Below are 22,687 nucleotides of genomic sequence, written 5' to 3'. Positions count from 1 at the left end.
GGGTGCTCATGATGGATGACCATTTCCTCAGCCTCTAAGAAGACTCTGTGGTGATTTGAATATGCTTGGCCCAGGAAGTGGTACTATTTGGAGGTGTGGCCTTGTCAAAGTAGGTGTGGCCTTGTTAGAGGAAGTGTGTCACTGGGCATGAGCTTTAAGACTCTTGTTCTAGCTGCCTGGAAACTAGTCTTTTCCCGTTTGCCTTTGGAACAAAATGTTGAACCCTCAGGTTCTCCTGTGCCATGCCTGTCTTGGCACTGCCATGTTCTCATCTTGATGATGACGGAATGAACCTCTGAACCTGTAAGCCAGCCCCAATTAAATGTTGTTCTTTTAAGAATTGCCTTGTTCATGGTGTCTGTTCACAACAGTAAAACCCTAACTAAGACAGAAGCTGGTACCAGGGACTGGAATATTGATGTGATAGGCCTGACCAAGTTTTTGTTTGGAAGATTGTGAATGTTGGGACTTTGGATTTGGAATGCCATGGAATGCTTTAAGTGGGGCTTAATGGGCCATCCTAGTAGGAATGGACGATGGTGGTACTGAGGGTGATTTCAACTGTGTAGGCCTGCTGGTCCAAGAGGTTTCAATGGAGAAGAATGAAAGTATGTGGTCATGGTGTCTGTTCACAGCAGTAAAGCCCTAACTAAGACAGTCTCCAAATATGCCCTGTCCAAAGCAGAGTTGAGAGTCTGGAGTAATTGCAATTGCAATTGAAATTGTAGTAAACTGGATTGAACCACAAATACTTGGCTCCTCAGGAGAAATCATGGTCTTTATGAATGGTTGTTGGGAACGTAAAATGATTCAGTGGCTGGAGAAAACCAGTATGGTGGTGCATTGGAAAAATTAAGGGAATTAACATAGTTGGGGTTTGGAAGGTGGCTGGGTAAGAGTTCTTAATGTGCAAGCATAAAGAACTGAGTTCAGATCCCAGCATCTGTGTAAAAAGCAGGGTGTAGTCATGCACATGCCTGTAACATCAGAGAGGTGGGAGGGAGAGACAGGAGGGTCTCTGGGGCTGTCTGGCTGCCAGTCTAGCTCTAGGTTCAGTGAGAGACCCTAGGTTCAGCATGTACTCAGTATTCAACAATCCCACTTCTGAATGTATGTGTGGAATAATGAAAATGGGACTCAGATATTTGCACACCCATGTCCATAGAAGCATGATTTATAATATCCCAAAGGTAAAAGCTAAGTGGCCACATTAAAATGAATGTGTCAGTGAAGATGAGCCACTCCTGAATATTACTCAGCCCTAAAAATAATCTGAAGGAGCCTCTGATACATGATACATGTGGATACATTTGGAGAACATGATAAAGGATTCCATTCATCCGAAGTCCCTAGCAGAGAGAGAAAGCAGAGAGGTGGGTTGTAGGCCTATGGAGGGGCCGTGAGAGTCATGAACAGAGAGTTTCCATTCGGGAAAATGATGAGATTCTGTGGATGGTTGATGGGGATGGCTACACAGCCAGAAAAATGCTGCTATCAATTAATCAATTCATTCATTCATTAAAATTGCATACATATGCATGTGTAGTAAACATGTATCTCTCTGTCTGTCTGTCTGACTGTCTGTCTGTCTCTGTATGTGGAGGTCTAAGGTTGATATCAGGTGTCTTTGATTTCTCTCCACCTTAAATATTGAACTCCTGATGTTCCTGTCTCTACCTCTTGAGTTCTGGGATGGCAGAAGTGCACATCACACCCATTTTTGGTGATGCTGCAAACCCAGTGTCTGGTTCATGCTAGGCGGCACCATTCCCTACCCAGCCACATCTGCAGCCAGAGATGGAAGCTCTTAGGGCAATTTTACCATAGTTAGTTTTGTTTTTGCTTTGTGTGTTCAGTAACTACACTACATGCTACAGGGGAGAAAGGACTACACATTGAACAGCTCATATTTCTGTCATGGTAGAAGATTGACTTGGATAGTGTTGCTGACAGTATTTGAAACTGGCTAGTGGACTGGAACCCATTTGATACTGGCAGTTACACTTGAGAATTTGGGAGAAATCTGGTTCTTGGCTGTTCAGTCCTGCTTCAGAAATATTTTATTTTTACTTATATATGTGCATATGAAACATGAACAGGTGCCTGCAAAGCCCAGGAGAGGGCACTGAGTGCCCTGGAGCTGGAGTTAAACATAAACCACCTGCTTGTTGTGGGTGCTGGGAACTGAACTCAAGTCCTTTGCAAGACAACAAGTGCTGGCTACTATTAAGCCATCCCTCCAGCCCTTAGGCATAGCATGAAAAAAGTATGTGTGCCCTTGGAGTTATTGCCTCTGTCACAGACATAGACCGTATGGACTATAGGAAACATTATTTAATCGTGTGTTACATTGTGTCTCCTGCCAAGGACTTGGTTCCTTGGCTTCCTGTCGGTAGCCTGAAGTTGATGGTAGTAACTGGCAAATGCAGTGAGTCAGGTCTCTCGCTCCCTCTTCCTCAGGTGGTTGGTTAACTTTTGCCAAGTGTGGTGCTGCTTTGTGGGGGCTGCTGTCCTTTTTTTTTTTTCACAGAGCAGTCAGGCACGTGTCAAGCGCTGTTTGAGTGTGGCTGTTATTGTTATTATTTTGTTTGGCCGTTTGTGCAGACAGAAATTGGACAGAGTTCTTGACCAGCTGTTCTGTTTTTCCTTCTTGTCTCTAGTTTGCCCAACCATCTGTAAGTCACATGGCTGCACAGCTGAAGGCCTGTGCTGCCACAAGGAGTGCCTGGGCAACTGTTCGGAACCTGATGACCCTACCAAGTGTGTGGCCTGTCGCAACTTCTACCTGGATGGTCAGTGTGTGGAGACTTGCCCACCACCCTACTATCACTTCCAGGACTGGCGCTGCGTGAACTTCAGCTTCTGCCAAGACCTTCACTACAAATGCAGGAACTCTCGGAAGCCTGGCTGCCACCAGTACGTCATTCACAACAACAAGTGCATCCCCGAGTGCCCGTCTGGCTATACCATGAATTCCAGCAAGTGAGTCCTGGGTGAGGGGCTGGGGAAGGAACTAGAAGCTGGTGATTTGGTTAAAGAGGCTGAAGATGTAGCTCTTTTGCTAGAATGCATTCCTAGCATCAGATTTATCAGGGCTGGTGGCACATGCCAGTGATCCTAACATTTGGAAGGTAGAGGCAGGAGGATCAGAAGGTGAGAGTCATCCTTGGCTACATTGTGAGTTCAAAGCCAGCCTGAGCTGCATGAGATCCTGTCTCAAACCAAACTAAACCAAAAATCCAGAAAGAAATACCCCCTCCCTTACCCCTCCCACAAGGAAAAAAAAAACTTGTGCTAAACCAGAGTGTGCTGGGTAAGAGTGGGCTTGCTGTTGATAACTACTACTTACATTTTTAAAATTCTGTATGTGTTCATGTGTGGGGGCAATATGTATGTGCAGATGGTTACGTGTGTGTATGTGTGTGTATGCATGTACACATGTAATGCACAAAGTGGGTATGTGTGTAGGGACCTGTGCGTGCAGGTGGATGTGTGCACACGTTTGTATGTGTTTATGCATTATGTGTGTGTTCATGTATGTGAAGGTGGGCATTTGTGTGTATGTGTTTATGTGTTCACTTATATGGACATGTGTATGCAAACGAGCACTTGTGTGTGCATAGTTGAGCCTATGTGTGCACATATTTGTGTGTTTGGGCACATGTTGCAGGTGAGTACAGGTGTGTGTATGTCTTCATCTGTGTGGACGTGTGTGTGTGTGTGTGTAGACCAGTGGTTGATGATGGATGCTTTCCCTCAATCACTCTTCACTTTATTTAGTTTTTAAAATATTTTATTCTTTTTTATGTGTATGTATGTATATGCAGTGTTTTCTGTGCACAGAGGTGTCTGGGGAGGCCAGTAGAGTGCATCCGATCCCCTTGAGCTGAGGTTACAGGTGAATGGAAGCCTCCCTGTGGTGCTTGAAGCAAACCAAGGACTTCATGCTTGTGCAGCAAGCATTTTGCCAACCGAGGATCTACATGCTCTCAGTAGCACTTTTGTTGTTTTATACTGTTTATGTCCTGGGCTTTGATGATAGAGTTGATCAGAAGGGAGGTGCTTCTTCGCCTGAACATCTCATCTCTGAGTGACTTGAAGATGGAGGTCTTTTGTGTCACCTGCCTCCTCCTTCTCCTCCTCCTCGGCTCCGTGAATCACTGTTAGACCAGGAAGGTAGCTGTGCAGTTCATAGCCTACCTGACCTGACCACAAGCTGGGGCATACTGTCTTAAGGACAGGAGGGCTTACACCTACACTGTTCCAGGGCTTGGCTGTTCTTCCAAGATCAGCACCATCAAGCCATTTCCTACCACTGGGGTGAGAAACAGGGTTTTCTCTCTTCTGAGTGGTGTGTGTCAGGCTTCCTATGTATACACACCCCAGGTGCTTTGCTTAGGGCCTTAACTTCGTGGATGAGATATTTTAGTATCTGGGACCAGCACCGAGTTGTTGATTTTTAAATTTATTTCTTGGTTTTTGTTTTTGGGTTTAAGAAAAGGGAGGGGTGTGGGGGAGATGTCCAGCAAAGAACAGAAAACCAAATCAGAAACAGACGCACATTGCGAGGCCTTGAGCTGACCTGCTGACGTCAAAATTCTTCCTCTCAGACTTGGGCACTAGCCAAGTGAGCGAGCAAACGAGTGTTTTGATTTTGGTGGGAAATTTTATTTCCCTGGGTAGAAAGGGCAAGAAGGAAAACAATCTTTATTTTAGCTCCTGTGAACAATTTTTTTTTTAGTGTTTATGAAACCTGAAAGTACAATATGTTTTGTTTTGCTCATTATGTTTTTTTTTTCTTGAAAAGAGAAGCAAAACAGCAAGGTCTGCTGCCCCAAACAGACCTCTATAAATCAGTCTGAGTGTTGAATGGGACTTTTTAATTTTTGTTTTTTTTGAGGGCAGAAGGTTTAGCAGGAAGATTGGAGAAGGAAACATCATTCTGTTTATCCATTTCAGTTTTTAAGAAAGATTGGGACTGATGTCAAGACCTTTGTTTAAAAGACATTGCCTAGAGGGCTGGAGAGATGACCCCCCAGAGAAAGCAGGAATACGGATTCTTAGAACCTGTGTAAATGCCGGGCTGTGTGATGGCCCACGTGTAATCCCAGCCTTAGAAGGTGGAGACACGGGTTCCCAGAGCAGGTTGGCTATCTACATTAGCTAAATTGATGAGCTCTGAGTTCAAATGAGGGAATATATCCTCAGTCTATAAGGTGGAGGGCTGGCGAGATGGCTGAGCAGGTAAAGGTGCCTGCCACCAACACTGACATTCTCAGTTTGAAACCTTAGGACCCACAGAAGGAGAAAACTGACTTCCAAAGTTTGTTCTCTGACCTTCATGCTACATGCTGTGATGTGTACATGACCACACAGTTAGACACACACACACACACACACACACACACAGTTACACACACACACACATACACACAGTCATACACACACACACAGAGTCACACACACACATAGTCACACATACACACAGTCACACACACACAGTCACACACACACACACACAGTCACACACACACACAGTCACACACAGTCACACACACACACAGAGTCACAGAGTCACACACACACACAGAGTCACACACACACACACAGAGTCACACACACAGTCACACACACACACTCCACAAATCTATCTATCTGTCTGTCTGTCTGTCTGTCTGTCTGTCTGTCTATCCATCATCTATCTATCATCTATATGTATATACATACATACACATATATGATAGAGAACAATCAAGGAGGATATCCAACATCATCTGTAGGCCTCCACACGGGCACACATGCTTACACAACACACATACATATCCATTCTAAAGAAGAAAAAGACATGGACTTTAAATAATAGGCATGTTTTTAATGCTCACCAAAACCACAGTGATGATTCTGTGCACATTGTCCAGTTGTGGGTTTCTGTATTTGTTCTCAGCTCCTCCAGGAGAAGCTCCTCTGGTGACAGCCGAGTGAGACACTGATCTATGAATATGACAGAATGTCCTTAAGAGTCATCTTATTGCTACATTCCTTTAGCAGAACAATAGTATTGATTTTCCCATGGGCCCATAGCCTATCTAGTCTTAGGTTCTTGGCCACCTTAGCAGTATCAGTCATGAGTTCCATTTCATGGAATGGGCCTTAAATCTAACCAGATAGCAGTTGGTTGATGCCACAACTTTTATGCCACTTTTGCACCAAGGTATCATGCTGGCTGCTCACTGTAGAGCAGAGGGTTTGTGGCTGGGTTGGTGTTTATCTTTCTCCTCTGGTAATGCAGAGAACCTTCCAGTACCATGAGCAAGAGTAAGGCTCTAAGTATGCACAAGCTTGGCTTCTACACGTTCAACAAGAATCAATGTCGTTGTCTTCAGCAGTAGGGCCTTACCTCAGTTTGTGGAGACCAACCAATAGCCTTATTCGCAATACCCTGAGTCATGTGGGGGTTCCTTTGAGGGCCCCTTTCTCTGTCTAACAACTCGGTTGGAAGTAACTGATCCATGTCCCTGGAGGTTTCACTTGGCTACAAATGTATAGGTGGGTTGTCTGCTTGTTATTTGGTGATAACAAGATCTAAAGATTCCAAATAATAAAACCTAAAGATTTCTTTTATGTATTTATGCATTTGAAGAAGTGTCCATTGTAGTAGGTTTCCATATGACCTCTCCAATTCTCTTAAAGTTAGCTGTTCCTCCCTGTATTATCTCTCTTGCCCTTCTCTTCCCTTTCCCTCCCCTTGAATCTTTCTGTCTTAGTTTCTCTTCCTCGCTATCCCCTGATCCATAATTATTTATTCCATTTTCCCTTCCTTTGGAGATCCTCCCCTAACCCCTAGTTATTACTCTACACCTAACCTTTGTGGTTATACTTTTAGTAGCTTGTCTATCTAAGGCTTAACAGTTAATATCCATGTATAAGTGAGTACATAACATATTTGTCTTTTTGGGTCTCAGTTACCTCACTCAGGATGATTTTTCTCTAGTTTCTTCCATTTATCTGTGAATTTCATGAGTTTATTTATTTAGTGACTGAGTAATACTCCACTGTGTAAATATATCACATTTTCTATGCCTATTCATTCATTGATGGATGTTTAGCCTGTTTTCTGGCTGTTATGAGTAGAGTAGTGACGAGCAGGGGTGAGCTAGTGATTCCGTAGTAGAATATAGTGTCCTGTGGGTTTATGCCTTGGGGCGATGTAGTTGGATCTTGAAGTAGATCTATTTTCATCTTCCGGAGGAACCGCCACACTGATTTCTAAAGTGTCTGTACAAGTTTGCAGTCTTGCCTGCAATGGCTGACTCTTCCTCTTCCTCCACATCCTCGCCAGCATGTGCTGTCATTTGTTTTATTGATCTTAACTCTTCTGACTGGTGTAAGTTTTGATTTGCGTTTCCTTAATGACTGAAGATGTTGAACATTTCTCCAAGTGTTTTATCCTTTGAGAACTCTTTGTTTTGATCTGTACCGCATTGGGTTATTATCTTGATGTCCAGTTTTTTTTTTGTGCTCTTTTTATATATTGGATATTAGCCCTCTATTGGATGTGGAGTTGATAAAAATCTTTTTTATTCTGTAGGCTGCTGCTTTGTCTAAATGATAGCATCATTTGCCTTTTAGAAGTATTTCAGTTTCATGATGTCTGATTTATTAGTTGTTGATCTTAGTGCTTGTGCTTCCAACGTTCTGTTCAGAAAGTCTTTTCTTGTGCCAGTGAGTTCAGGGCTGGTCCCCACTTTCTCTGCCATTGTATCAGGATATGTGGCTTTATGTTGAGGTTGTTCATCCATTTGGAGTATAGTTATATGGGGTGATAAGCATGGATCTATTTTTGTTTTTCTACATGCAGGCATCCGGTTTGACCATCTGGTTTGAAGATGTCTTTTTTTTCCCTCCAGTGTATATTTGTGGATTCATTGTCAAAAATCAGGTGTCTGTAGGTTTGTGGACTTATGTCAGAGTCTTCAGTTCAATTCCGTTGGTCAGTGTGTCTGTTGTTATGCCAGTACCATGCTGTTTTAATTACTATAGCTCTGTAGTATTATTTGATGTGAGACATAGTGATACCTCCAGTTCTTTTATTATTCAGGATTGTTTTACTATCTGGTGTGTGTGTGTGCGTGTGTGCGTGTGTGCGTGTGTGCGTGTGTGCGTGTGTGCGTGTGTGTGTGTGTGTGTGTGTTTCTATATGAATCTAAAAATTATTCTTTCAATTTCTGTGAAGAATTGTGTTGGAATTTTGAAAGGGATTATATTGAATCTTTTGGTAGATTGCTTTTGGTAGGATGGACATTTTCTTTTTTTTCTTCTTTTTTCTTTTTTTCTTTTTTGTCTTTTCGAGACAGGGTTTCTCTGTGTAGCCCTGGCTGTCCTGGAACTCACTCTGTAGACCAGGCTGGCCTCGAACTCAGAAATCCGCCTGCCTCTGCCTCCCAAGTGCTGGGATTAAAGGCGTGTGCCACCACTGTCCAGCGGACATTTTCACTATATTAATTTTGCTGATCCATGAGCATCAGAGATCTTTGCATGTTCTGATACCTTCTTCAATTTCTTTCTTCAGTATGTCAAAGTTTTTAATTGTAGAAGTCTTCCACTTGCTTGGTTAGAGTTACCCCAAGATATTTTATTTTATTTTTCTTTTAGGTTATTGTAAAAGGTATTATTTCCCTGATTTTTTTCTTCAGTCTGTTTGCCATTTTTATGTAGAAAGGCTAAGTGTTTGTCAGCTCTAGGAGTTTCCTGGTAGAATTCTTAGGGTCACTTAAATATACTATGATATAATCTGCAAATAAAGATACTTTGTCTTCTCCCTTTCCAATTTGTATACTTTTGATCTCCTTCAGTTGTCTTATTGCTCTAACTAGGACTTCAAATACTTTATTGAATAGGTATGGAGAGAATAGACAGCCTTGTCTTGTTGCTAATTTTAGTGGAAACATTTTGAGTTTCCCTCAATATAAGTTGATGTTGGCTGTGGGCTTTCTATAAATCACACTTGTTATTTTGAGATATGTTCTTTGTATCCCTAATCTCTCCAGGTCTTTTATCCTGAAGGGGTGTTAGATATTTTTCAAAGATCTTTTCTACATCTAATGAGGTGAACTTTTTTTTTTCCTTTCAGTTTGTTACATGGTAGATTACATATGTTGGACCATATGTAATCCTTGCATCTCTGGGATGAAAGCTATCTAATTAGGGTGGATGATCTTTTTTATTTGTTCTTAGATTCAGTTTGCAAGTATTTTATTGATAATATTTGCATCTATGTTCATAAGGGAAATTGGTCTGTAACTTTCTTTTTTTGGTTGGGTCTTTGTGTGGTTTAGGTATCATAGTAACTGGCCTTGTAAAAAGAACTGGGGAATGTTTCTTCTGTTTCAATATTATGGAATAATTTGATGACTATTGGTGTTTAACTCTTCTTTGAAAGTCTAGTAGAATTCTATGCTAAAATCAGCTGGCCCTGTTTTTTGGGGGTAGGGGGATGGGAGACTTTTAATGACTTTTTCTATTTCACTAGGGGTTATAGGTCTATTTAAATTGCGTATTTAATCTTCATTAACTTTGGTAAGAGGTATGTATGGAGAAAATGATTTTTTTTTTTTTTTTTACATTTTGGGTTTCCTTGGTATCTGTAGTTATGTCCACCTCTGTGCCTCTAATTTGGTTAATTTGGGTCTTCTCTGACTTTTTATGAATTTGTCTAAAGCTTGCAATCATGTTGATTTTCTCAAAGAACCAATACTTTGTTTGAAACTCATTGATTCTCTCGTTTTGTTTTTATTTTATTCATTTTAGCTCTGAGTTTGATTATTTCTTGCCATCTACTTTTTTTTTTTTTTTTTTTTTTGGTTTTTCGAGACAGGGTTTCTCTGTATAGCCTGGGCTGTCCTGGAACTCACTCTGTAGACCAGGCTGGCCTCGAACTCAGAAATCCGCCTGCCTCTGCCTCCCGAGTGCTGGGATTAAAGGCGTGCGCCACCACCGCCCGGCTGCCATCTACTTTTTTTGAGGTGTCATTTTTTTTGTTTGCCTTTATTCCAGAGCTTTGATTTGCTTTAAGGTTGTTTTTGTAAGATCTCTCAATTTTTTTTTAAATGTAGGACTGTAGAGCTGTCAATTACTTCTTAGTACTGCCTATATTGTGTCACATAAGTTTGTGTGTTGTGCTTTCGTTTCCATTTAATTATAGAAAATCTTTCATTTCTGCCTTGACCTACTTTTTAGTAGTGATTTGTTCAGTGTCTCTGAGTTTGCAAGCTTTCTGTTGTTTCTGGTGTCCAGGTTTATCCATAGCAGCCAGACAGGATTCAGGGGTTATTTGAATTTTCTTGTGTCTGTTGAGACTTGCTTTGTGTCCATGTATGTGGTCAATTTTGGAGAAAGTTCCATGACCTGCTAGGAAGAAGACATATTCTTTTGTGTTTCAGTGAACTGTTCTGTAAACATCTGTTAGGCCCATTTAGTTTATAACATCAGTTAACTCCAGCATTTCTCTGTTTAGTTTTTGTCTAGAGGACCTGTTTATTGATGAGAGTGGGTATTGAAATATCTCACTATCAATGCATGAAGATCTGTTAGTGATCTTAATTGTAGTAGTGTTTTTCTTTTTTGTTTGCTTGTTTGTCTTGAATGAATGTGGGTTCTCGTGTTTGTTGCATAGATATTAAGAATCACAGTAGCCTCTTGGTGGACTTTGCCTTTAATGAGTATACAGTATCTTTCTCTATCTCTTCTGAGTAGTTTTGGTTTTAAGTCTATTTTGTTAGATATTGAAATGGCTACCCCAGCTTGCTTATTAGGTCTATTTGCTTGGAATGCCTTTTTCTATCCCTTTACCCTGAGGTGATGTCTATTCTTGTTGTGAAAGTGTGTTTCTTGGATGTAGCTGAAGGGTGGATCCTGTTTTTGAATCCATTCTGTTAGTCTGCTTCTTTTTATTGGGGAATTGAGATCCTCTATCCTGAGGATTACTAATGAACAATGTTTTTGATTGACAGTGTTTTGTTGTGGTGATATGGGTCCTCCTCTCCTCCTTAATTTGCTGGTCTGGTGTTATTTATTCCTTGTGTTTCTTAGCTGTTATTAACCTCTTTAGGTTGAAGGTTACTGCTTAAATTTAGTTTTATCATTGAATGTTTTTCTTTCCCCATCCCTTGTGATTGATTGTTTTTCTGGGTATAGTATTCTGGGCTGGTGTCTGTGGTCTTTTAGAATCTGTAGATTATGTGTCTAGGCCCTTCGGGTCTTTACAGTCTCCATTAAAACCTCAGGTGTTATTCTAATATCATTCCCAACCTGTGGGTCACAACCCCTTTCGGGGTCATAACAGATATCCTGAATATCAGATATTAAAATTATGATTCCTCACTGTAGGAAAATCACAGTCATGAAGTAGCAATAAAATAATTTTATTGTTGAGGAGGTCACCACAACATGAGGAACTATATCAAAAGGTTTCACTGTTAGGAAGGTGGAGAACCACTGTTCTATAGGTCTGCCTCTCTCTCTATTATTTGTTCCTTTTCTCATTCACGTGATAAGGAGTGCTATTTTGTGCTGGTGTCTAGAAATCTGAGATGTGATTGAGGTGATTCTAGGTGTTGATACCTGGCTTTGCCTTTGTTGGGTAGGTGTTCTGGTCCTTGGTTTCTCTGTCTCTCTGTGGATCTTATCAAAGTGTAGTGGCCATGGATTGCCTTGTTTCAGAGTGCTTCAGCAGGCCAGTAGGTGGCAGAGAGCGATGGTGGAAGACTAGAACAGGCTGAGAGGGCCTTCAGGGAAGAGCTAAGGGCATATTCACATCTAGAGGTGCTGTCCCCAGGGAAGAGGGGGCAATGAATTGTCTAGAGAGACAGGGATGAAAGGCCCAACAGGAACTGGTTCTGAACCAAGAGCTCAAGTCTCCAGTGAATGAAGTTAAAGTAGGAAGAGGGACATCTGGTAAGCAGGATTTTACAGGACTGAGGGTGAGAACGGAGAGATCATAAAGGAGGACAAGAAAGATAGTGTTATTCACCTGCCTGAGACCATAGTGTGTGTGTGTGTGTGTGTGTGTGTGTGTGTGTGTGTGTGTTAGGAAGGGGTAATTATTCAACATCGCTCTCCCTTCCTTGGCTTGTGGATTTCCAGCCTAAATGTCTGCACAGTATCTGGGATGCTGCAGCCTCAGACACCACATATTCCAGACTCAGTACCTTCCAAGACTGCCCTGATTCCTGACATCAGCAATACTTCAGAGAGCCCTAGAACATCCATGCTTCTGACCAGCTGCTTGTGAGTTTAGAAGCTTCACTAGAATAACTCAGAACTGAAATGAACACACAGAGATACTATACTCATGGGTACAGTCTGTTTGTGCCTGTTTGTGTACGCATGTCTGTTTGTGCCTGTACAGAGGCAGGAGGATGATGTCAAGTGCCCTGCTCTATGACTCTTCTCTGTTGCTTTGATCTAGGGTCTCTCATTGTACCTGGACACAAGCCCCAGTGATCCCCCGGTCTTTGTCCCCTCACAAAGCTTGGTGCCATACTCAACTTTCAAAAATTCGGGTGCTGGGAATTTATGATCAGGTCTTCATGCTTGTGCAGGCAGCCATACCTGTGAGGTACCTGTGGTGGATGCTTGAATACATTTAGGAGCATTCATGAGAAGGACAGACTGGGTATACTAGTTGCTGCTTGTGGGTTTTTGTTTTGTTTGGGGCTTTGTTGTTCTTCTGAGACAGGATCTCCCTATGGAAACAAGGCTGGCCTCAAACCTGCAATGTCTGAAGGGTTGTTTGCTTTGATGCTTTAAGTGCTGGGAATTTTTATGTATTTTATTTATTTTTGTATTTATTTATGGGCGAGGAAACCAAAGTGAACATGTCGCGCTCTGAGGATAACTTTGGGTGAATGAGCTCTCTTCTTTCACCATGTGGGCTCTGGGGATTGGATTCAGCTTGGGGGTAAACACCTTTACCTAATGAGCCAGCTCATCACTGGAATGTTGGAACTACACGTGCATATCTCCCACACCCACCTGGGGACAACTATGTAATCTGATGGTTGAAACTTCACATTCTATATCCTGTAGGAAGGGGAGAGGCAGGTAAAGAGTCAGGCTTCCAAGGCTGGGGAACTGGGGAATTAGCTCCAACAGCAGGCAAGCACGGAGATCTGAGTTCAGACATGTGCACACTTTCTTTTTGGAAACCTGGGCATGGTGGCTTGCATTTATGACCCCAGTGCTGGGAAGGAGGAGACAGGATGATCCCTGGAACTCCCTGGCCAGTCATCGAAGGCCACACAACATGTTCTAGGTTCAACATGAGATTCTATCTCAAAAGCAGGCTTAAAGGTTCCTAAAGAATGACAGTCAAAGTTGACCTCTGATCTCACAAAGATGAGTATGTACCCCTAAAACACAAAGACACACACACACACAGACACACACACACACAGACACACACACACAGACACACACACACACAGACACACACACACACACACAGACACATACACACACACATGCCTACACATGCATATGAACATATGGCCAATGATTCTCTCACCCATGCCTACAGAATGAGATTGCAAGACAAGCTCTATGGGGCTAGGGCGGTGACTCAGGTGGTAAGATGTTGGCTTCAGTTTGATCCTAGCACCCTTGGTAAAGCTGGGCATGGTGGGCTGTGCTTGTTATACCAGCACTGGAGAGGTGCGGCGCTGTCAGATCTGCCCTGTGTGGAAAATGAAGGAAGTTTCTTACACCAGGAAAGGAATTTTTTGTGAGTGTGTGTGTTTGTGGGTGTCCATGTTTGTGTGTGTGTGTGGCTATGTGTGAGTGGGTGTAGAGAGATCAGAGGACAACATCAGAGATTATTCTCAGAATTCCACCTACCTTCTTTGTGACAGGGTCTCCTAGTGGCCCTGATCCTGACCTATTAGGCTAGGCTAGCTGGCCAGCAAAACCCTCTCCTTCCTCAGTACTAATCTTACCAACATCTAACAGTATGTTTGATATTTTTAAGAAAACCTTTCATTGCATATGTATTTATTTTGTGTGTGTGTGTGTTTATGTGTGTGTGTGTGTGTGTGTGTGTGCATGCACGTGCGCACTGTTCAATGGGCAGTTTTCAGTACTCACTTTCCTCTTTCACTTTGTTGGTCCCAGGGATTGAACTTAGGTTAGCAGGCTTGGCTGCATGCAGGTACCTTTACCCTAAGAGCTGTCTTTCCAGCCAATGCCTGACATTTTTAAGTGGGTTACAGGGCTTCAGCTGAGGTTCTCATACTTGTGAGGTGAACACTCCACTGACTGAGCACTCTCTCAAACCCTGAACAATGAAATTTTAGGGGATAATTGGCTATTTTAAGATTGTAGGAGCAAGTTGACAGTGTCTGGAACTATTTCCGGTTGTGGCAGTTTGGAGATGAGATGTTGCTGGCACTGAGCATCGCTTGGGAATCCGACTCTGCATCCTTTACTGCCCATGGGTACCTCATTACCAATGCGAAGACATAGTTGCTTTAAAATATTTGAAATACAGTATCAGTGAATTTTCTTTTGCTGTGATAAAACACTGTGACCAAAGGCAGCTTAGGGGAAGAAAAGGTTTGTTTCAGCTTATACTGCCTGGTCACGTCTGTCACTGAGGGAAGTCAAGTAAAAACCTGAAGTAGAAACCACAAAACAGTTTCTCAACCTTCCTAATACAGCCTCACATTGTAGTGACCCACAACCATATAATTATTTCTTTGCTACTTCATAACTGTAATTTTGCTACTGTTATGAACCATAATATATCATCTCTGATAAGTAGGATATCTAATATGTGACCACCAAAGGGGTAGCAATCCTCAGGCTGAGAACCACTGCCGTAGAGCAATGATGCTCGCTGGCTCAGTTTCTAGCTCATGTGCAGCTAGCTTTCTCTTATAGACTAGGCCCACCTGCCTCGGAAATGGCCACCCACAGTAGGCGGGGCCCTCCCTCATCAATCAACACTCAAGATAAGTCCCCATAGTCATAGTCATGGGCCAATCCGATTTAGACAATTCCTCCACTGAGATCTCCTCAAGATGACTCTAGGCTAGATCCTGTTGACAGTTAAAGCTAACCAGCTCAACTGCTGAGCTCAGCACATCCACTTCAGAGTGTAGACTGAGTTTGCCACTGGGTTCCTGTGACGCATGCTGTCTTCCAAATGATGGGTAGAGGGAACCCTGTGTACCTCATTGATCTCTGTATCTCTGCTTCACTCTCAGCTTGATGTGCACCCCATGTCTGGGACCTTGTCCTAAGGTCTGCCAAATCCTCGAAGGCGAGAAGACCATTGATTCTGTGACATCTGCCCAGGAGCTCCGAGGCTGCACTGTGATCAATGGAAGCCTGATCATCAACATTCGAGGGGGCAGTGAGTAGTTTTGGAGCATCTCCCTCTTCCTGTGAGCTGTGAGCGGGGAAGTGCATGCATAGCTCAGGGCATTCCACACCTGTGAGCTGTGAGCGGGGAAGTGCATGCATAGCTCAGGGCGTTCCACACATTCCCCTCTCAACTTTCATGGCCGTATTCACTTCAGTCCTGTGCTCTCAACTCTTCAGGAAGCTGAGGCAGGAGGATTGCTTTAATCTAGCAAGGTCAGACTAGCCTGGATGACATAATCCTGTCTGAAGAAACAAAACAACATAACAAACAGAGTGACACATCCTTCAGTGACCCTCTAAGTAGGAGACTCATACCAGGAGTTGCCTCAAAATCCAAAATGAAAATTTTATGGTTCTACCTCTGCCTAAAATTCTTACTTTCCAATCTGCCGCAGGAATCTGTATCCTTTATAATTTATGTGTATGAGTGTTTTGTCTGGGTATATGTATATACACAGTGTATATGTGGTGTCCACAAAAGAAAGAGGGTATGTGATACCCTGGAACTGCAGTTAGAGATGACTGTGAGTTGCCATGCAGATGTGGGAACTGAACTCAGGTTCTCTATGACAGCAACACATTCTCTTAATTCTGGGCCATCTCTACAGCCTCAGGGACCTATTCTTACAAATATGCACCACGTCTACTGGTATACACTTGCTATCCCAGCACTCAGGAGATGGAAGTAGAAGTTCAGGTGTGAGTTTGAAGTCAGCCTAGACTACATGAGACCCAATATCAAAAAGATAAATAAAGAAAGGCTCCAAGCTAAAATCAAAACAAAACAAGAACTTTATTATGGGTTGTGTGTTAAGGTAGGTAGAGTGCTTGCCCAGCATTCGCAGATTCATGGATTTCAGTTCGCAGTACTGTGTCACTGTGGCACACCGCACTAGGGGGGATGTAGAAGTTCAACGTTATCTTTAGGTGAATGGTAGACTTGAGGCAAACTTGGGCTACATGACACTTTATTTCAAAAATAGAAATAAATAAAATAAAAGTAAGCATGCTGTATTGCAGATTTGCTTTAAACTCACTACATAGCCATAGGTGACTTCCAACTCCTAATTCTCCTACCTTCACATCCTGAGTGCTGGGATAACAGGTTTACAGGAGTACACACACGCATTCGTGCATGCACCTACACACACACACACGCGCGCACACACACACACACACAGAGTGGATAAAACATTTCTGTAGACACTTATGGGCATTTCCTCCTTTTTTGCAGACAACCTGGCAGCTGAGCTGGAGGCTAACCTTGGCCTCATTGAAGAAATTTCAGGGTTCCTAAAGATCCGTCGCTCCTATGCTCTGGTGTCACTTTCTTTCTTCAGGAAGCTACATCTGATCCGAGGCGAGACCTTGGAAATTGGGTATGTGACCCTGGCTGTGTTTGTGACTGCCAACCAGGAAACTCGTGAATGAGGAGAACAACGTAGGGAAGGGGAGGTGGCTCTCCGGATCAACTGCTTACTTTGCAATGTAAAGACCTGAATTTAATCACAGGTTTAGAAAAAAGGCAGGCCAAGTAGTGTTGGAGACACAGAGACAGGGAGATGCCTGGGGCTCATTGGCTAGTCAGTCCTTACCTGCTTATCAAGTTTGAGGCCAGTGAGAGACCCTGACTCAGAAGACCAGGGTGGATAAGGTCTAAGGAATGGCATCCAGGTTTTCCTCTGTCCTCCACTCTCATGAACACATTCATGCACATGCAGCACACATGTTCACCCATGCATGTATGAGTGCATGCATACACACACACACAAGAACTTAGGGCTTTTGTTTTGTATAAGCCAACTGAACCAAAATGAAGCAATCTATTAGGTGAAAATGCCTGCGATATTTGTGAATGTCCATTTAGCAAGAAACACAAAATCTACTTTATAGTCTTTCTAGGGAAGCCAGAGGGTACTGGCTGGGATTTGCTAATTGAGTGTACATCTGTCAAAACTACACTGAGAATGGAGTGTGATTAAATACCTGGTCACAGCCATGTTTGGAAACTTTTCCTATTAGCTCTGTCAATTCAAAACTATCACCTTAAAGGATAAGAGATAGTTTATCCTGGAACCAATTATGAGCAGCTTGGCCCAGGAACACTGATAAAGATTATCCCAAATTACATATCTCAGTGTAGTAACAGTCTCAGGATATTTTTATACCAATAGAACACAAAGTCATAAACCAAGAAGGCACCTTTACAATATGCTGATATGAACATCAAAGAGGTGAGTATCAGAAAACCAGGGACTCTCTGCTATAGGCCTCAGAAGCCATCTTAGTGTTTTGGTTAATGGAAGCTGGTGGTTTGCTACTCTAGTACATTCCAAAAGCTTTACATGTTAGTCACAAGGATGTTAGGTCAGACACAGAGGTGGGCAAGAGTGGCTATTAAGACGGTTAAAGTCAGATCAGGATAAATTGTAATTAGACTTTGGACCTGCAACATTCTAACTTCTCCACGGTCAATTAAATTTTAATGAATTAATCAGCCTTGTAGAAGGTTCAACATAAGATGTCATGTCCGTGGTCCCTCCCCCCTCTTCCCACTTACCCCAAGACCTTTCTTTCACTTAGCAGAGACCATACTTGCTCTTTGTTGAGATACTCATCTTTTCTGACCCCTGGAATTCCACCTCTTTTAGGTATCCTTCCAGCCACTCCCAGGTATCTTCCTAATTTTCCTCTTAGTCTCCATTTTCTTTCTGAGTTGGCAACGTGGACTCTTGGCCATGGCCCATGTCTTGGGATCTTGACCTACCTAAGCTGCAATATTCAGTCTGGACTTCTCTCCTTACCTATCACCCTAAGCCTGTCTCTTTAGATTGTCTCAGGTACCACTGGGAACCTCAGATACAGCAAGTGCAGTTCTGACCCCAGTTATCCATCCTTGTTTCTGGAACTCTCTTTTGCTCTGCTGTCCTTCAGGTCCTGCAGTCCTTGCTTAAGTTGCTCAAACAAATAGATGTCCTGAGTGTGGTGTTTAAAAAGTGGAGATGGGCTCATGAGCAAGAAGTCTACAGAGGGTCGTTGAGAAATGCAATGGAGAAGTTAGATTCTGTGATTTTGTGGGCACAGAACGAGTGCCCTGTACTCATCTCATTGCTGAAAAACCAACAGCAAATAGGGAACAGGGTGAAAGGACATGCCAATCTACACTGTCTTAAAGCAGAACCACACAACTGGGTTGCTAATATGCATCTTTAATCCCAGGACTTAAAAAGTAGAAACAGGCTGATCTCAGGACCAGCCTAGCCTGGTCAGTGGAGTGATTTCTAAGGCCAGCTGGGGCTACAGAGAGAGACCATTTCTCAAAATCATTTAAAAAACAAACAAACAAACAAACAAACAGGAATATAACACCAAACCAAACCAAACATGTTTGCAACCTTCCATAGTTTTTATCCCAAAACTCGTTTCTCTTTTATTTGATAGACCCAGGTCACATGGCTATTGCTGGAAAGCTGTGAGGGAGGTGGGAAGAACAAATATTCACCTTTTCAAGCCTTTGTGATCGAGAAAGGCAATAGAAAAGAAGGCTGAAAAGGTGTTTGGGACCAAGTTCACCATGTTTAAATTTACTCCTCTAAAATACCCATCTGCATATGCTGATATTTCTGTCACAAATATTTTTATGTTAAAGCCAGAGCTGTCCAGTAGAATTCTAATACCCAACTTAAAACTTACTTAGCCTATTATGTCTCAAATGTTCAAATTTAGAATCATTAATTAAAACAACCCAGAATCTTTTTTTTTCATCTTTCTTTCTGTGGTACCTCTTTGAAAACCTATCTATCTATCTATCTATCTATCTATCTATCTATCTATCTTTTTCAAGACTCATTTTCATTTAGCCCAGGCTAGCCTTGAACTTGCTCTGATGACCTTGAACTTGAGCCTTCTGCTTATTATCTCCTGGAGTATGCAGTGCTGGGATGGAATCCACGGCCTTTGATTACTAGGCAAGCACTCTACAAACCAGGCTACATCTCTAATGCTTTTCCTCCTCTTTCAAGGAAGTTTGGAACTATTAGCCTGTTCACATGATACACAGGGTATGATTTCTGGATCCATCACGGAGGTCCAGGTCCTTTCCCTACTCATCACTTGCTAGTAGGCTGTTAATTGTTCCAAAACACAACTCTAATAAAAACTCATCAAAAATATTATAAAACCTTTAGCTTTGTAATGTCCATAGAGATTGTATAACCTAGAATTAATTCCTTCCTTCCTTCCTTCCTTCCTTCCTTCCTTCCTCCTCTTCCTCCTCTTCTTCTTACTCCTGCTCCTCCTCCTCCTTCTTTCTTTATCTCCCTCCTTCTTCCTCTTCCTGCTCCTATCTCTTCTTCCTCTCCCTCCTTTTCCCTCTTCCTCCTTCCTTCTTCTTCTTCCTCTTTCCTTCTCTTTTCTTTCTCCTTTCTCCTCCCTCTTCTTCTTCTTCCTTCTTCCTCCTCCTTTCTTCTTCCTGTTTCCTCCACCTCCTTCTTTGTCTTTCTTTCTCATTATCCTCCTTCCTTCCTCTTCTTCCTCCTCCTGCTTCTGCTCCTCCTCCTCTTTCCACCTTCTTCCAGAGAAGGATATATATTCATGGTCTTAATCTAGTGTTTAGTAGACTCAAGGGTTCATTTTATTGCAGCTTCTGGGTATTTTCTCAAACCTGCTAGGTAAAGAACACTGCTTTGCTCTTCCCCTGGGTTCAGCTCATATGGTTATGTGTCTTTAATTTTCCCTCCTCCCAATTCCGGTCTAACTACAACCCCTGTTCCCCTTCTGCCTCTTCCTCCTCTTCCATCTTTGCTTCTTCTTTCTTCTCCAGCTCCTTCTTTTCTTCTCTTTCTCATCTTGCCATACCAAGAATTGTATCTAGTGGTTGGTACATGCTAAGCAAGCACTCTACCATTGTGGAGTGGGGGAGGCTCTCTACTACTGAGCTGCATCCCAGCTCCTCAATGGAAGATTCCAGTTAGGTGCACTACTCCTGACTCATATCGTCAGTCCTCACTGGGGGATTCTAGACAGGGGCTCTATCCCTTAGCCACATTCCCATTCCCTTATTGGGGGTTCTCGGAGAGTGTTCTACACCTTCCTGGACATGAGAAATTGTCAACTTCCCTACTTAGAGAAGGGAGGAGATGTCAGGGGCAGCCCTGCTTACCCACTGAAGGTCTAAAATCAGCCATAGGCCTAAAATCAGCAATAGGCCTGTCATACATGTATACTAACACCAAGTCTTGGGTCTCTGTGAAAAAACATTGAAACAGATGGCTATAAGCTAATGTAAACAGGCAGCTTTTGTGGAAATTTATAAGCCTGAGTAGTCATAGACCTTGTAAATAGGTAGCCTAGGCAGATAATACCAACTTAGATAAAGACAAGCGAGTCATAGGCAGAGTCATAGTGACCTGTCCCCTGAACCTTCACCCAGCGGATACCCGGTTCTGATGATATCTGTATTCCCCCTGATCACCCACACTCCAGTGTCATTCCCTTCCCCACATCCTGCCTTTCTGTGTTTATAACCCCTGTGTGAATGAATTATGATCTGAGAAAAAATAAATTATAAAAAAAAACCCAACAAAACTACAACCCACTTAGTGCACTCTATGGCACCTGCCACCCCGGAACTAAGAACACTGGTTTTGAGTGACTAGTTGTGTGTGTCTCTGTAGGAACTATTCTTTCTATGCCTTGGACAACCAGAACCTGAGGCAACTCTGGGACTGGAGCAAACACAACCTTACCATCACTCAAGGCAAGCTCTTCTTCCACTACAACCCGAAACTCTGCTTGTCTGAAATTCACAAGATGGAAGAAGTTTCCGGAACTAAGGGCCGTCAGGAGAGGAACGACATTGCCCTGAAGACCAATGGGGACCAGGCATCCTGTAAGTTCCTTCAGTCTTCTGTCCCCAGTGGCTGCCCTCTGGCAGCCTCTACCATAGCTGCCAGGAAGGTGCCATTGTTGTTTGTTGAGCTACAGCTTTCTGTGAGAGGAGTTTTAAAATACAAAAGGCAGGTGTGTATATGTGTGCACATGTGTGTATGTGTGCATGTGTACACATGTGTGTATGTGTTCTTGTGTGTGCATGTGTGTATGTGTGTTTATGGATAGACATTCATGTGTCTGTGGAGGCCAGAGGACAACCTCAGGTATCATTCCCTGGGCATCAGCCACTATTTTTCGTTTGTTAGATTTTTTTTTTTCTGCCTAAAGCTCAACAATAATCTTTATAGACTCGTCTAAGAACCACAGGGGTCTGTCTTTCCTACTTTTTCAGTGCGGAGGATGGAGGTGTTGCTGTGAAGAGACATTTGACCAAGGCAGTTTTTATAAAGAAAAGCATTTAATTGGGGCTGGCTTTGTTTCTGAAGCCTAGGCTTTTATGTTCAAGGTGAGAATCATACAGGCAGAGAGACAGGCATGAAGCTGAGAGCTTATATTCTGATCCACAGGCAGAGGCAGAGAAAAGAGAGAGACTGGGTCCCACATAGACTTTTGTGCCTCAAATTCCACCCCAGTGACACACTTCCTCCAACAAGGCCACACCCCCAACAAGGCCACACCTCCTAATTCTTCCCAAACACTTCTACTTGGGATTAAGCATTTAAACATGAACCTGTGGGGACCATTCTTATTCAAACTACCATGTTCCACTCTCTGGCCTCTATAGACTTGTAGTCATAGTGTAACAAAATCCATTCAGCCCAACTTCAAATTCCCCATATTCTATCATGATCTCAACACTGTTTAAAAAACCAAAGTCTCTTCTGAGACTCAAGGCAATCTCTTTGCTGTAACCCCTGCAAAATCAAAAAGTCCATCACATACTTACAACATACAGTGGCATGGGAGATACATTGCCATTCCAACAGGGTGGAAAGGAACACAGTGAGGAAATACCAGACCAAAGCAAAACTGAAGCCCAGAGCGGCAGACTCCAAACTCTTCGTTAGGTGGCTCTTCCTTTCTGGCCTTGCTGAATGCAATACATTTCTCTCTCTTGGGCAGCTCACTGAGCAGACACCCCATAACTCTGGCATCTCCAACATCTTGGGGTCTCCAATGTCATCTAGGCTTCATTTTCACATCTTCACATAATGACCTGTTCCAGCCTCCATGCAGGGACCCTGCCTGTTTGACTAACTGGAGACCAAGCATTCAAACATATGAGCCTATGGGGTCATTCCCATTCAAACTACCACAGCCATGATGACTGGAGGTTTTTTCCCTTCCCTCCCTCCCTCCCTCCCTCCCTCCCTCC

At 42.9% G+C, this 22,687-nt stretch overlaps 1 protein-coding gene across 3 annotated transcripts in view; it reads left to right on the top strand.

Annotated features, from left to right (window-relative positions):
• Insr (insulin receptor) overlaps positions 1 to 22,687 on the top strand; it is a 132,759-nt gene that overhangs the window by 64,798 nt on the left and 45,274 nt on the right. For all 3 annotated transcript variants that reach the window (XM_028779715.1, XM_028779717.1, XM_028779716.1), the window contains exons 3-6: positions 2,661 to 2,982; positions 15,261 to 15,409; positions 16,655 to 16,799; positions 21,096 to 21,310. In XM_028779715.1, the coding sequence (XP_028635548.1) occupies positions 2,661 to 2,982; positions 15,261 to 15,409; positions 16,655 to 16,799; positions 21,096 to 21,310 (831 nt within the window). The remainder of the gene's footprint in view (positions 1 to 2,660; positions 2,983 to 15,260; positions 15,410 to 16,654; positions 16,800 to 21,095; positions 21,311 to 22,687) is intronic.

This window comes from Grammomys surdaster, unplaced genomic scaffold, assembly GCF_004785775.1.
Source record: "Grammomys surdaster isolate TR1022 unplaced genomic scaffold, NIH_TR_1.0 362, whole genome shotgun sequence".
NCBI lineage: Eukaryota > Metazoa > Chordata > Mammalia > Rodentia > Muridae > Grammomys > Grammomys surdaster.
Note: the sequence above shows the minus strand (reverse complement) of the source record. Positions and strands in the feature narration are given on the sequence as shown.